This window comes from Ruditapes philippinarum, unplaced genomic scaffold, assembly GCF_026571515.1.
Source record: "Ruditapes philippinarum isolate M1 unplaced genomic scaffold, ASM2657151v2 ctg659_1_1_1_1, whole genome shotgun sequence".
NCBI lineage: Eukaryota > Metazoa > Mollusca > Bivalvia > Venerida > Veneridae > Ruditapes > Ruditapes philippinarum.
The window spans coordinates 343499-356975 of record NW_026859266.1 but is presented as its reverse complement, the minus strand read 5'-3'; the positions used below and the strand labels follow the sequence as shown (position 1 = coordinate 356975).

The 13477-nt window shown below is 32.8% G+C and overlaps 1 protein-coding gene across 1 annotated transcript; it reads left to right on the top strand.

Moving 5' to 3' along the window:
• Positions 1–4206: 4206 nt before the first annotated feature.
• On the top strand, positions 4207–7855 carry LOC132755893 (complement C1q-like protein 4). Its single transcript, XM_060746829.1, has 3 exons — positions 4207–4365; positions 5348–5417; positions 7057–7855. Exons 1-3 carry the CDS (start codon positions 4339–4341, stop codon positions 7449–7451), a joined length of 492 nt encoding a protein of 163 aa, XP_060602812.1. The 5' UTR covers positions 4207–4338; the 3' UTR covers positions 7452–7855.
• Positions 7856–13477: the final 5622 nt, after the last annotated feature.

The window sequence follows — 13477 nt, the reverse complement described above, 5'->3', positions numbered from 1 at the left end:
AAATAGCTAGGAATTATGCAGGAATTAGTCAAATAAGAGCAGCCGATATGCAGGAAAACTCTACTGTTGAAGGTAGAGGGACCGTAAGCTGTTTTAACGTTTAACTTCAAGGAGGAAATATTGACTTTGCTGGTTCACAGGACAGTCTAGGTACTAGTACCAATCATTCAGTTATGTCGTCTAGTTCAAAGTATCATAGGTTCCTAAACATTCATAAAAATATTTTAATGGTGATATTTTAAGCCGGCAGACATTTTGGGACTCGTTTGAGTCAACTATTAATAAAAAATTATCTTGACTGATGTGCAAAGAGTTTCATATTTCAATAAGCAGCTTGATGGTGAAGCGAATCGGACTATTGATTGCTTTGCAATACAAATATAAACTATTAACGTTCGAACAAACTGTTGAAAGAGAGATATGGCCAACAACATAAACTAATACATCCAACAATACAAGCATTGCTTCAACTCCAAACCCCTAAAAATATTTTACATTATTTTCGTAAATCCTATGATAAATGGAGAGATTATACTTGGAAAAGCGCCAACTGCAATTAAGTCAAAAATTGGATACCTTCTGTCTTGACCGATAAATGCAAGTAAAATTATCAGAGGAACACTCGATATATCGTATCTGAAGCTAATTGTATAAACGATGGTTAAAATATACCACGGTAAGTTAATTACCGCGGTAAATATTGTGGTTAGGTAACCGCGCGATTATTCCATTTGTATAAACACATTAACCACAAGGTAACCTAACCACGCAAAACTGAAAATTTAAACATGGTAATATTACCAATGGTGCACCAGGATGTGACGTAATTTTCGCGTACAAACGTCAGGCATTGTGTCTTTTGCTGCATTTATTGCTAGATAATGATGAAATGGAACAAGAATGATCTAATTGGCGTCTAGAAAATCTTGGAATTACACAAAATGATACAGACCTGAAATTGTTCAAGAGAAAAAAATCCAGACATTCCACATTAGCCTATTAAAAAGTTTCTCAACTATGCCTATAAGAATTGCATACGATTGTAGCAGCCGTAAAATTTGGCATATACTATGACAAGTAATCGTTTGAACCAAACTCAAACCCAAGACATTTTGAAGCAAAAGAACGAGTGGGATGTACCACTTCCAGAAGATTTTCAACAGTCATAGTAAACCCTAGCGAACGACTTAAACACTGTTGCCACAATCAAATTCCCGAGAAGATATTCATCTGAAACACCCAGAACCGGAAGTTACAGTCGGATAACCTTGCGCGTCGTCGTAGATGCAAGCACTTAATCGTACGGGGCAACTCTGCCCAAACTTGAACTCATTGCGGCGCTGATTTGAGCTAGACTTAGCGAAATGTTTGCAGACAACATTTCCTACAGCAGACAAAACACTGTATTCCGACAGTCAAATTGTACTTTTTTGTCATCTACGAAAAAAAACACTGAAGATATTCATGGAAAATCGCGTAAAAAAGATACATGTATATGACATTAAGACCCAATACACATGGAAATATTGTCCGACAAGCAAACAAGCAAAAATCCAGCCGGTTTACTGTCAAGAAGTATAACCGCTGAAAAAATCATAAAGAACAATCTTTGAATGAAGGGACCGATATGATTATGTGACAAGACAAGATGGCCAATATGGGATGCCTCAAACAGGTTACACGATCTAACGATAATCAAAGAGCAAGCTACCAGAAGTCAACAAGATAGACAAGTAAACGATACCTGAAAATTAACATCACGTATCCTGTAATAACATACAAAATATTATCAACATTGAGAAATTCATTAATCTTGGTCGACTTCTTCGCGTTACAGCTTATACTCGCCAATTAATTCAAAAATGCAAGGTCGACCAACCCAGATGAAACTTCGACCAATTCTCTTGTAATGAACTTCAGCAAGCAGAAGAGCGGTGGGTACATTATTGTTAACCCGACATATATAGTACTGAGATACTACAGTAATTAGAGAGAAACCAATTGACAAATCAATTTCGACTATTTCTTGAGGAGACCGGATGTATCCGTTGCGGCGGAAGACTTAACAACACATCCGTGTATGACGTCACAAAGTATCCGTACCTTCTACCAAAAATGTCTAGTCTTACTAAGTTGATGGTCCGCAATGCGCATGAGTTACTTGGTCATAATGGTTTGAAGCTACAGTTTCTAATATCAGACAGTCATTTTAGATACCAGCGATACAACAATGCGTGCATCTCAGAATCCCAAAATATGTCACATGTCATAAAGTGCACGGAATTCCATGCAAGACACCCGATGTTCCCCATTGCCGTATTTTAAAATAATAGAAGCCCCGCCTTTCACCATAACCAGAGTACATTATATGTTAAACAAAAACATCTGGAGCAGAGAAAAAAACATACATATGTTACTTTACTTGTGCTGTTACCAGAGCCGTTTATCTTGAAGTAGTCACAAGTTTGTCAGCAGACTGTTTCCGTCGCAACCTAGTCTCATAGTTTCAGAAACAGTTTACGCATTCCAGACGGCGTCTGCTTATTTGAAAAGCATGTTAGTGTCCCAGATTGTCAGAGAGTCCTTAGCAAATACCGGCATTGACTGGAAATTTATACCTGAAGAGACCCATCGTACGGCGGTTGGTGGAAGCGACTGATAGAGCAACTCACAAGAAAATCCTTTGACGTTCTATGGTTGATTTAGAGACATTACAAACAATTGTAACCGAAATATATTTCTTGTTGAAAAATCGACCACTGACGTTCGTTCCATCAAGTCTCGAAGAACCTGAGACATTGACCACAACACACCTGTGATATAGTCGCAAAATGAGATCCTTAACTTACTGCGTCTGTGGATTCCATCAACTGTAGAACGCAACATTATCTCTAAACGGGTAAGGAACGAGTTCCGGATTATTGAACAGTTTTTGACACGTTGGAGAACGTAGTATCTCACAACACTCCGTGAGCGACATACTAAACCCAAAAATTGTCAAACTGTCTTTACCGGGGAAGTAGTGCAGGTCCATGAAAATTCGCCAAGTATTGTTGAAAGCTGGCGGTAGTCGATAACCTTATTACCCTGAGCGACGGCTTGGTTCGAGCAGCTAGAAATAGTGTTAGTAAAAAACTGTACGCTGCCAGACCGATTTTAAAACTTTATCCACTGGAAGTAATAGACAATGGAGACCATGATTGGCAAAATGTTTCGAAAGAAAGACTTCTATTGTGAAAAATAAATTTATAGAGATTTAGAAAAGTTCACTGAAAAAGTTCAAGATTACACTTTCAACGTTGTAGTACTTTATCAACTAATATAGAACAGTTGCAAATGTTCAATGTTGGTGATAGTGAATGTTGTAAATGTTCATTGTTGGTGATGGTCAATGTTGCATATGTTTATTGTTGCTGATGGCAAATGTTCTACATGTTCATTATTGGTGATGGTCAATCGACAATGTTGCAAATGTTTATTGTTGCTAATGGCAAATGTTCTACATGTTCATTGTTGATGATGGTCAATGTTGCAAATGTTCATTGTTAGTGTTTGTCAATGTTACAAATGATGTAAATGGTGGTTTATGTTGCAGATGTTCATTGTTGATGATGGTCAGTGTTGCAAGTGGTCAATGTTGTTAGTGTTCACTGTCGAAGGTGTTCACAATTGTAGGTATTTTTTAAAGATGCTTACTGTTAAAGATGTGAATTTGTGTATAGGTTCACTTTCGATAATGTTCACTATTAGAAATGTTAATTGCTAAATAAGTTAACTGCCGAAGATGTTAACTGTTTGCGATGTTAGTAAATAAGATGTTTTTCCTCAATAATAAACATGCCTTTTGATATTCTCATTGGAATAAACATTTTAATCAATCGTCTAGAATAACATCACTTATATATACGCATTTAATAACTTTGATAGTAACTGGGATATAACTTAATTGTTATAAAATTGTCGTTATATCGAAACGCATTTGGTATTTTATTGCTTAATTATGTATGCAGGCTTGTTTTCTTGCACGGAGTTTATTTAACTTTGGCCGATATAGTGCATCATATGTGTGTTATTTAATATGGAGACTACTATTGTTCAGCAAATTTGGCAGATGCATAAAAAATGAATATTCACATATATCGTTTTACTATCCGGCACTATAGAAATTGGTAATAATGTCTGAACAATTTATATAATTTTGCATAATACATAGATCCGGGATGGATCTTTTTGATATACTGAAAGCGTGGGATGAATGGTAAGTTTAAAAGACCTGTGCGAGCGGCAGCGTTCAAACATTTGGTATTTCGCAGTATCCAAAGCATTACATGAGGAACTATGATCGTTACGCTGTTTGCAGTCTTGGTAAATAGAACATTTAATTTCTTACTTTTCATTTTATTTTATTTAAGTTATCATTATAATTCAATGGTATTAAGCTTTAGGTAGACCAAAGTTACGTTATATACATGTATATTCATGCTATTAGTTTGTTTGCATAAAGCAATACCGATTTTATTTTTATTTTTGAAAGCTGTTTTGAAAAGAAGAATATGTGGACAAAATAACTGTGTTCTTAAATTTTTATCATTTGACGTGTTTAAGGGTTCGTTTATTAAGTTCGTGGACTTGCTCTAACAACATAGTTCATTGATGAATTACTTTGCTTGATATTGCGATTAAGTAGTGATTAATCTAATGTGCACACCTTCTGAAATTAGTAATGTATTTTTTGTCACAAATAATTGGAATAGAACCACTTTTTAGATATACCTTTGTGTATTACTAGAAGTTTAAAGGAAGTAGAAAGGAGACTGATCGTTAAATTTTTAATATCTTTAAACCGGCCGTAGCGCTTTTCATTATTTCATAATCTGCTGTTGTTTCGATGTATATTTACATGTTAATCAGTAAAGTCTGATTATTCTAATCACCAATATTGATTCTCTTGTCAGAGAACTCGCATGAACATCTATAATCAAAATTTTGAAAAATTTTCTAACGGTCATTGCAGTAATTTAAGATCAAATAATTAATAACATGCCATGAAACTATCTAACCCTTGCAGGACTCGAACCAACATTGTTGTAGGGCAAATGACTGTAAGTCAACGAGCTTAAGCAATCATTCACGGACGCCACTATAATTATATACTTAGCTATAATGATAAGAAGATAAAAATTGAGCGATTGTACAATGTTTGAAATTCTACTGGTATAATAATTATGTCACCTGTTAGAGCTTAAGAATTTTAATACACAATTTAAATCTATCTATTTTTTGATTTTATTTATCAATTATCTATCCGTATTTTAGTGACTTACGTATTTTCGTGATCTGTTTTCAGGGGCTATTTGCCTCGTTTGCGAGCTGTGACATTACCATAGAAGACGTGGTTGCCCGCAGAATCAAAAGCAGTAAGTATTTTGTTAAGTCATAAGCACAAGAGCTTTCACACTTGTTGCCAGTAAAATGATTGCCAACTAATAAAGCTGAAGACTGCAACTCATAATGAAATCAATATTGATTTTCCATCACATTTTCTTTACCTTGACTCTGCTATATTCTAAAATTGACATGTCCATCTTCCATTTTGGAACTGTTCATTATCATCTTTAAAAATATGAAGATGAAAATTCGATTTTGAGCTTGGTCAGAGTGACCCAGTCCTATATTGATCGCAAAGGGTAGTCACTTACGTTTCAAGTAGTGTAAAGGTTCTACATGTTAGAATGTGTCTGACATGGTTTGAATTTAAAGCGAAAGCCATAAAAAGTCCCACTGGTAAGATTACCTACACTTAATTCTTCGTTTAAAATGCAAATGAGCAACAACAATGTTCTGATGAATCAAAAGCATTTTTTGACAAGATAGGAAGTATGCTGGTACCTGTCATATTCGAAAACAAGCCTGACATGACAACTTTAAACTTCATCAATTTATTAACTTTATTATTGTGATAACCATATAAATCACGGTTATCGAATGAATTATCTATAAGGTAAACTTATCGATCACATTAAAGCCATTTTATTTTATGTTTAAATTTGTAGTTTTTGAGTGGATTACATACATAAGAATCAATAAAATATTTGCTAATTTCGGAGGTCTGTTTGTAGGAAGGCGCGGCGGAGTTTATAAATAGCATTCATGCAAAACTATCCGCAGACGCAGTTGCGTTTCTTTTATTAATATACAATAACGCTTTTTAAAAAACGATGTAGGACAATCCTTGCGCTACTTAAATGCAATAAACAACCTAATGAAAAGATAAGTAATACGATGCCACATTATAGGGCAGTGAAGTTATCAATGACTGTGTCACGCTGTCTAAATTTGCTTTAATCAAATAACGTTATATAAAGTTATAGGATTAGACTTTAGTGCATTCTAAAAATGATAAATGGTAATATTTCGACTTTTTCGATTTTTTCAACCATGGCAAATACTTATTAAAATAGCATTTGAATCCTTTTCGGATATACATAACTCTCCAGATAATTTATTCAAAATTTAATGTTGTAAAAGTATCTAATCGCTGAAATAAATTTCAAATATATAAGTCTCATGTTGAATTTTCATAAGTGTTTAAACCTTAGTTGCCTAGCAACGGAAGTAACTAGCCTTTGCCACCTGTATAGAGCCAGGCCAGTCTTTACATTCGCGAGGTCTGATCAGGTAGACTAAATTTTCATCATGTGATATTTTAGGGGGTAAAATTGAAAAGTGTAACCGATTGTTTGATCACACAGGTATGCGGTTTCAAGACACTTAAACTATTTTTTTTCTCAAGGAAAATGTCTATTTTAAAGTTTAGAATGACAGACTCTAGCCTATATCCCGAAAAACTAACGAAATATTAAAAAGAATTATGGCCGATAGTAAATTTCAATACTTTATTGTTACATAGTTAGCAAACTTCACGTGCTATACGCGCCATATACATGCAATAAAGCAAAACTATATAGCAAATATTAGATAGTTTTTGAAACACTGATGTTGATACTTGCGATAAAATTGTAGCATTCAATTATGAAAACCTTTTTTTCTCTTCAGGACGTATTGCGTTTGAGGCACACTTGAGAGATAAACAAGCATTTATTCCCTTAAACAGGCCACTGATTTTTCCCGTGTGTACAGTGAACGAGGGCAATGGCTATAATGTGAAGACTGGTGCATTCACAGCACCTGTAGCTGGTCTCTACACGTTCAATGCTCATCTCTGTAACAAACCTGGCACCCACATGGTGTTTGCCATCGTGAAGGGCAGCGATCAATTAGCAGTTTCGACTACCTATGAGAATACCGGCTCTGGATGTGGTTTTGTCAACACCATCGTTAGGCTTAAGAGGGGAGATGTTGTTAGGGTAGTGGCAAAATGGACCGGCAGCCACTTATGGGCAAATCTTCACCGTTGGAATTCATTTACTGGCTACTTTGTATACCCTTAGTTTAAGCTTTAATTAATTGTTTAAAGAAGTGTTCTGTGGCTTTAATGCATAAAAACATTCAAATTAAAATTAGTTTGTAATCAGTAAAACAAAACAATTTAATACACTTTATTTAAAGAAAGGCTTGGAGTGTTAAATTCCAAAGATACATTTATATTTATATCATGGATATTTTATAGAATTAGAGAACAAAAGAAATGTATACAATTATATATTCATGAAAGATTTAGAAAATTTATAGATTGAAAACATTTAAATTTTAAATAAAAAAAAACATATGCAATAAGTTTACAAAAAATACATTTATATTTTTACTATTTTCAGTTTTTCTTATCTCGAAGTGTCTTTTTTACTATTGTACTGATATAATTACTCAGAAACCCAATAAACAGATTTCGTTACAATTCATGATTTTTATATATTTTTGTAAATGCATTACATAAATCGAACAAATACGGGATACACCATATATCCCTCATACCTTCTACACATTACAAATACCATATGCGTCACATATTGCTCATCACTCACAGACATTACACGCGTGTAAACCATATAAATTAAATTACATAAACTAAATAAATCAGATACACCACATACATTAAATATCCATCATACCTAAAGATTTATCACTTATACAAACACCCAATAACTCTAATACATCACATAAATCGCATACCGGTATATCACATATCTAACACATGTCACATACACCACATTTCTCATAAATGTCACAGATATCCCACACACCACATATTTATCATAAACATTGTTAATGCAAGACTTTACAGATAACAATCGGTAGCGTGTAAGGAACTCTGTTAACATGACATAAATAAATATTGTCGTGCATGTCAATATACAATACAGTAATCGCCTTGTCCGTCAGTTCTTAATCGCATCCGGTGTCACATAATTTAGTGACTTTCATAGAAAACTGACATCTTATTTATAATACTATAGAAAAGATGATCACTTTTCTATAAAATACCAAAATACTTATAACTGCTAAAAAAAAACCCTCTATTAGAAACCTAAAAGTATTGACCCCCATACAATTTTCTAAACACACAATGAGACCTAGTAATACAATTACCCATTTTTTTAAAAAGATGTTAATGTACATGTAATAACTCAGTGATTATTCGTATTGTTATCTGTAAAATTATTGACTCAGGTCAGTATTCTTGCGAGTAAAGACTCCTTTCTGATAAAAACTAATACACCCCGTTTCATTCCAGAGGAGACCCCCCCCCCCCAATGAAGTAATTTGGTGCTTCTCTAGACCTTTTTACGACGTGGTCCGTTGCTATGAAAAATCGAACGGAAGTAGTATTTCCCCGCTTATGCACAATCGGCGTAGGGCAAAAAGCATAGTCTAACCAGGGTCTTTCAAATATTTGAAAGACCCTAAGCTGATCTAACATAGAAATATAGAAGAAGTTAATAGACAATTCCGAGATAGTTAAAGGTAAAAGGTAGAAAATTATTTAAAATAGCTTTAAACAAAAACAGAAAAGATTCCTTTTTAGTTTTGTTGCCAAGATTGCCATTAAAAGGCATTAAAAGGGAAATTGTTTAAGAATTCCCCGGCCCGCTTACGGTCACGGACCTGACATTGAGATTGTTTTAAAGAAAATGTGAAATTATATCTTTTATTCAAATGAGAGTCAACTAAATTTTTGTTGTAATTTGTTACTATTTTTTAATGCAAGTCACATTTATTGTCACTTCACAAATCAATAAACATTGATGAGTTACGTATCTATAAAAGCAACTTAAATTACGATTTTCATAATTGTACGTGATTTACTATGTCATGGCTCAAAAATATCCCGGTTGAATTATATTTATACAATATCTAGCTGGGAACAAGCATACATGGTCGCGTGTCAATCTGTTTAACACTTACCACCTGGGCAATCCAAAGGAAGTGTACAATACACATTGTGTAATATTATGTAATACAGGGGTTATAAGATTTAATCTTTAACACTATGCTGTTTACATTTAATTTACGAATGAAAAAGTCGTCTAATGATTCCTTAAACAGACGTCTTTTGTATGCTTCTTTTGACCATTGGATTATTAGTCCTGCATATTTATTATATCTGTTATAAACATCATTTGACATTTTAAGTACTTACCGCTTTAAGTCATCCCAAAATTATTGTTTTCTGGTTGATATAACATGGAATCATGACTATTTAAGCCTTAAAGTATCATACACTGTTGTCGATTTTATTGCGCTTTTGCCCTACGCAGAATACGCATGTGCGAAATGCAACATTGGTTGCTATGGAAGAATCGTATTGTAAAAAGGTCTATAAGAAATTCAACATACACAGTCAATCTATATGAACAAACAAAATGCGCCTTTATATTTTCACTGATTTCACTGATTAAGAGAATATTTAATGCATACCATAATTATTATGCGGAACAGGGGTGAATTAATTAAAACGAACACATTTTTGCCTTTAGCATATGTGACCAATACCTGCATGTGGGAAAATATGTCTTCTGTGCAAAGTCAAAATTTGGGGCCATAGATGTTAGCTACATATATATAGTGAATACTAGAACAATCTTCTTGGACTTTGAGTTATATATTTGTTATGCAATATTTCTATTTAGTAGATTTTTACCAACATTGTCCAAAATATGTTCACGAAATCTGACACAGCGTCGGGGGTGTTGGAGTTTACTAAAATATACATAGTAAAATCTAATAAAAAAATCTCCTCGGACACCTCAAGGACAAGAGCTTAAATTCTTCAGCATGAAACATTTTCTAGTAGGTTTCTACCAAGATTATTCAAATAATGGTTCAACTCAATTAGCCATTTTCGAGCGAGATCATTTGATTACCCCAAAATCGTCCACTAGAGTTTAAACTCTTCATCCTTATTCACCCTTAGTTCAGTTTTTTTTGTCCTGCTAGGGTCATGCATTTCTTCTGTGTTTATATATTATATAACATAAAGTAACATACCTAGTAGTAGTAACTATTACCAGAACATTTAAAACATATGAGAAAGTGAGATATAGTTATGGTGTTTCGATATGACAAAATATTTGAATTAGCTTTCGAGTCTTTCTTTCCTTAAATGTTAAATATTTGCCACTGTACATAAATGAAACACACTATCAGAAGACAGTACAACGAGTTTGATCATAGTTTACCTTGTTCGATGCCAGCATTTCTAATATTATGAAACATTTGGCAATCTTTTCTATTGTTTTTGAGTTTACACTGGACTGTTTCTATGCGTACCGTGTTCCATTTCAAGACTTAGAAGACCCCCTTATTTTCGTTATCATGTGTCGTTTTATTTTCTTTCAAACCTACGTGATGTTGAATATTCGGCCATTTAAAGCGTTGCTTGAAAGGACTCCAATGACGTTTTTAGTTTGACTATACGAAATATATAATGCTGTCCTTCTCATCATGACACTGGCGCCCGCGTCCTCTTTCAGATTTCAGATTAAAGTGTTTGTGCATTAAATATTTTTCTATATTACTTTTTATTTCTTAAGGTATCAACTTCAAACGCAAATACATGTTTGTTTCTATAATCAAGCATATCATATGTGACAAAGGGCACAACTCTATAAACAATATTTTCACAATTATCTTCCCTTTAACTTTTCTATAAAAATATTACTTTTTACTCTTACTTCTTTATTTTGTAAGGGATCAACAACAAACTTCAAATATATGTTTTTATAATCAACTTCATCATATGTGACAAAGTTTATAATTCGAGACGCAATATTTTCAGTATAATCCCCTTTGAACTATAATTTTCCATGACATGTTATGTGACAAGATTCTTAACTCAATCAATAACGTTTCAAGAATTATCTCCCCATGAACTTAAAATTTCCTTTAATAAATAGTGTTTTTAACTGTAACTTCTAGATTTCAAACTGAATTTACTTAAAACTTCACATATATGCTCCTTATCATCAACCATATCATATGAAAGGGTTCATACATCTAGCATGACTTTTTTCAGTTTATTACCCTATCTTCATTATTTAATTAAAATGGATTTACTTCATGCTATAAGTGTACGTTTGATATAATTTCCGTATCATATGTTTATAACTCTAGCGTGAATATTTCCATAATGATCTCCCCTTAAACTTGGAATTTTCCTTATTTTCTGTAACTTAATTATTTCTTCAGGGATTTAATTCGAACTTCAAAAATATGTTTGATATCATTTTCTACATCATATGTATTAAGATTTATAAGTCTAAAATTATCTCCATTATGAAAACAATTGTAATATACATTTTTTAACAATTATTTTTGTGACTATAAATATTTTCTTCTTTAGATCTAAGATATCCGTTCTTTGTCCTAATTCACCTCATGCATGACAAGGAACCCTAACATCTTTATTTCAAGAGTTGTTTCTTCTTTGAAATTATAATCTGATATATATTTGTGTCCCTTTTATATAATTTTGGACATTTAAGTGCTTTCCCAATACAAATACAGATATATTGTCATCATAATTATTTTTTTATACTTCTGTTTTCCTTTATTGCGTCCAATATTTAATAAGTCGAGAATGTTGTCTCCTCTGACAGGTCATGGTTTTTTACAGGACTGGACTTGAACAGCCTTTCGAGATGAATATTCTATATGATGTACGTATACGCCAATAACTCGTGTGCAAAATTTCTGATCATTCGCTCTTTCCGTCATTCCAAAATAGTTTTAATTGTGAAAAAATGACCCAAAATCGAAAAGCGTAGCGATGCTTTTCACTAAATCGGGCTAAGAATACCAACAAAGTAAGACTTTAAATTTATCTCTTGCATATTTTGTTTTTGTTTTAAGTCTCTCAGCTGATTTATCTAAGAAATTTAATTTTAGTTTCTTAGGCTTCTGGACCTCAGCGTAGTTCCTTTAGTACTTTTATTTGAAACAAAATAGTACAAGTTAACTGCATAAATAATAACATATTTAATGTGACATCCTTGTTATCCTTGCCATTAAGCCACCACACAACTAACTTGTGATTACATCTTGAGTGTAAACATCGAAGCAAGGTGATACATTTGTCATAACGCCGGTGTCAGCACCATTTGTAAGATTATATAAACACAATATATCTTAACAATAAAATAATATTTACTTTTAGAAAATGATAAAAAAAACCTTTATGAAGTAGATTTCTGAATATATATAATGAGTTTAAGTACATCAGTTTCATTAAAAATACATAATTATTTTAAAAAAGAGTTCTTTAACAATGTTAATTAATATATTAAGACGTGTAACCTAACATACTAAGAAAACATCTTTATATGATCATAATGCTAACATTTCTTTCAACACTTTGTATGAAAGAGATGCGTTATAAGTTAAATTTTAATCTTTACATTCTCAAATAAAAAGAATCCTAGCATTAACAAAATAAATGAACAAATAAATAAATAAATAAATTAATTAATTAATTAATTAATTAATAGAAATGATGAATAATCTAAACTTTGCTAAGTAAAAATTTTACCATGGTTTGACAAATCCTTGGTCTGAATGGACAGTAAAAGATGTATTTATAAAGGACATTATGTAAATAAAATTGTTTTACAATCTGATTAATTCCTATTTAACTTTTTGAGTTCACATTTACATTTATATTTTGAGAATCAAATTACTTTGTAACCTTCAAAGAGTGTGCCCAAGAGTAATGCCTCACTTTCATCAATGACCATTTGTCAGTGAAACATCACAACCGACAGTCCCTACTTATTTGAAAATCAAAATGGCTTATTCTATACCTTCCACTAGAGTATTTACAGTGTCACAAGCTATTGCAAAGTGTCTTACATTAGATATAAAACCTTTAAGTACAGTATAGGGGGAAGGTTTCAAAAACCTGCTTAAGATGTTGCAGTCACGTTATTCTGCAGTGTCTAGAAACCAAAATCTGGAAAAGTACATTGTAGCGATGTACCACAGGACATTTGAGACAGTTATACTTGAACTTTTAAAGGGCTTC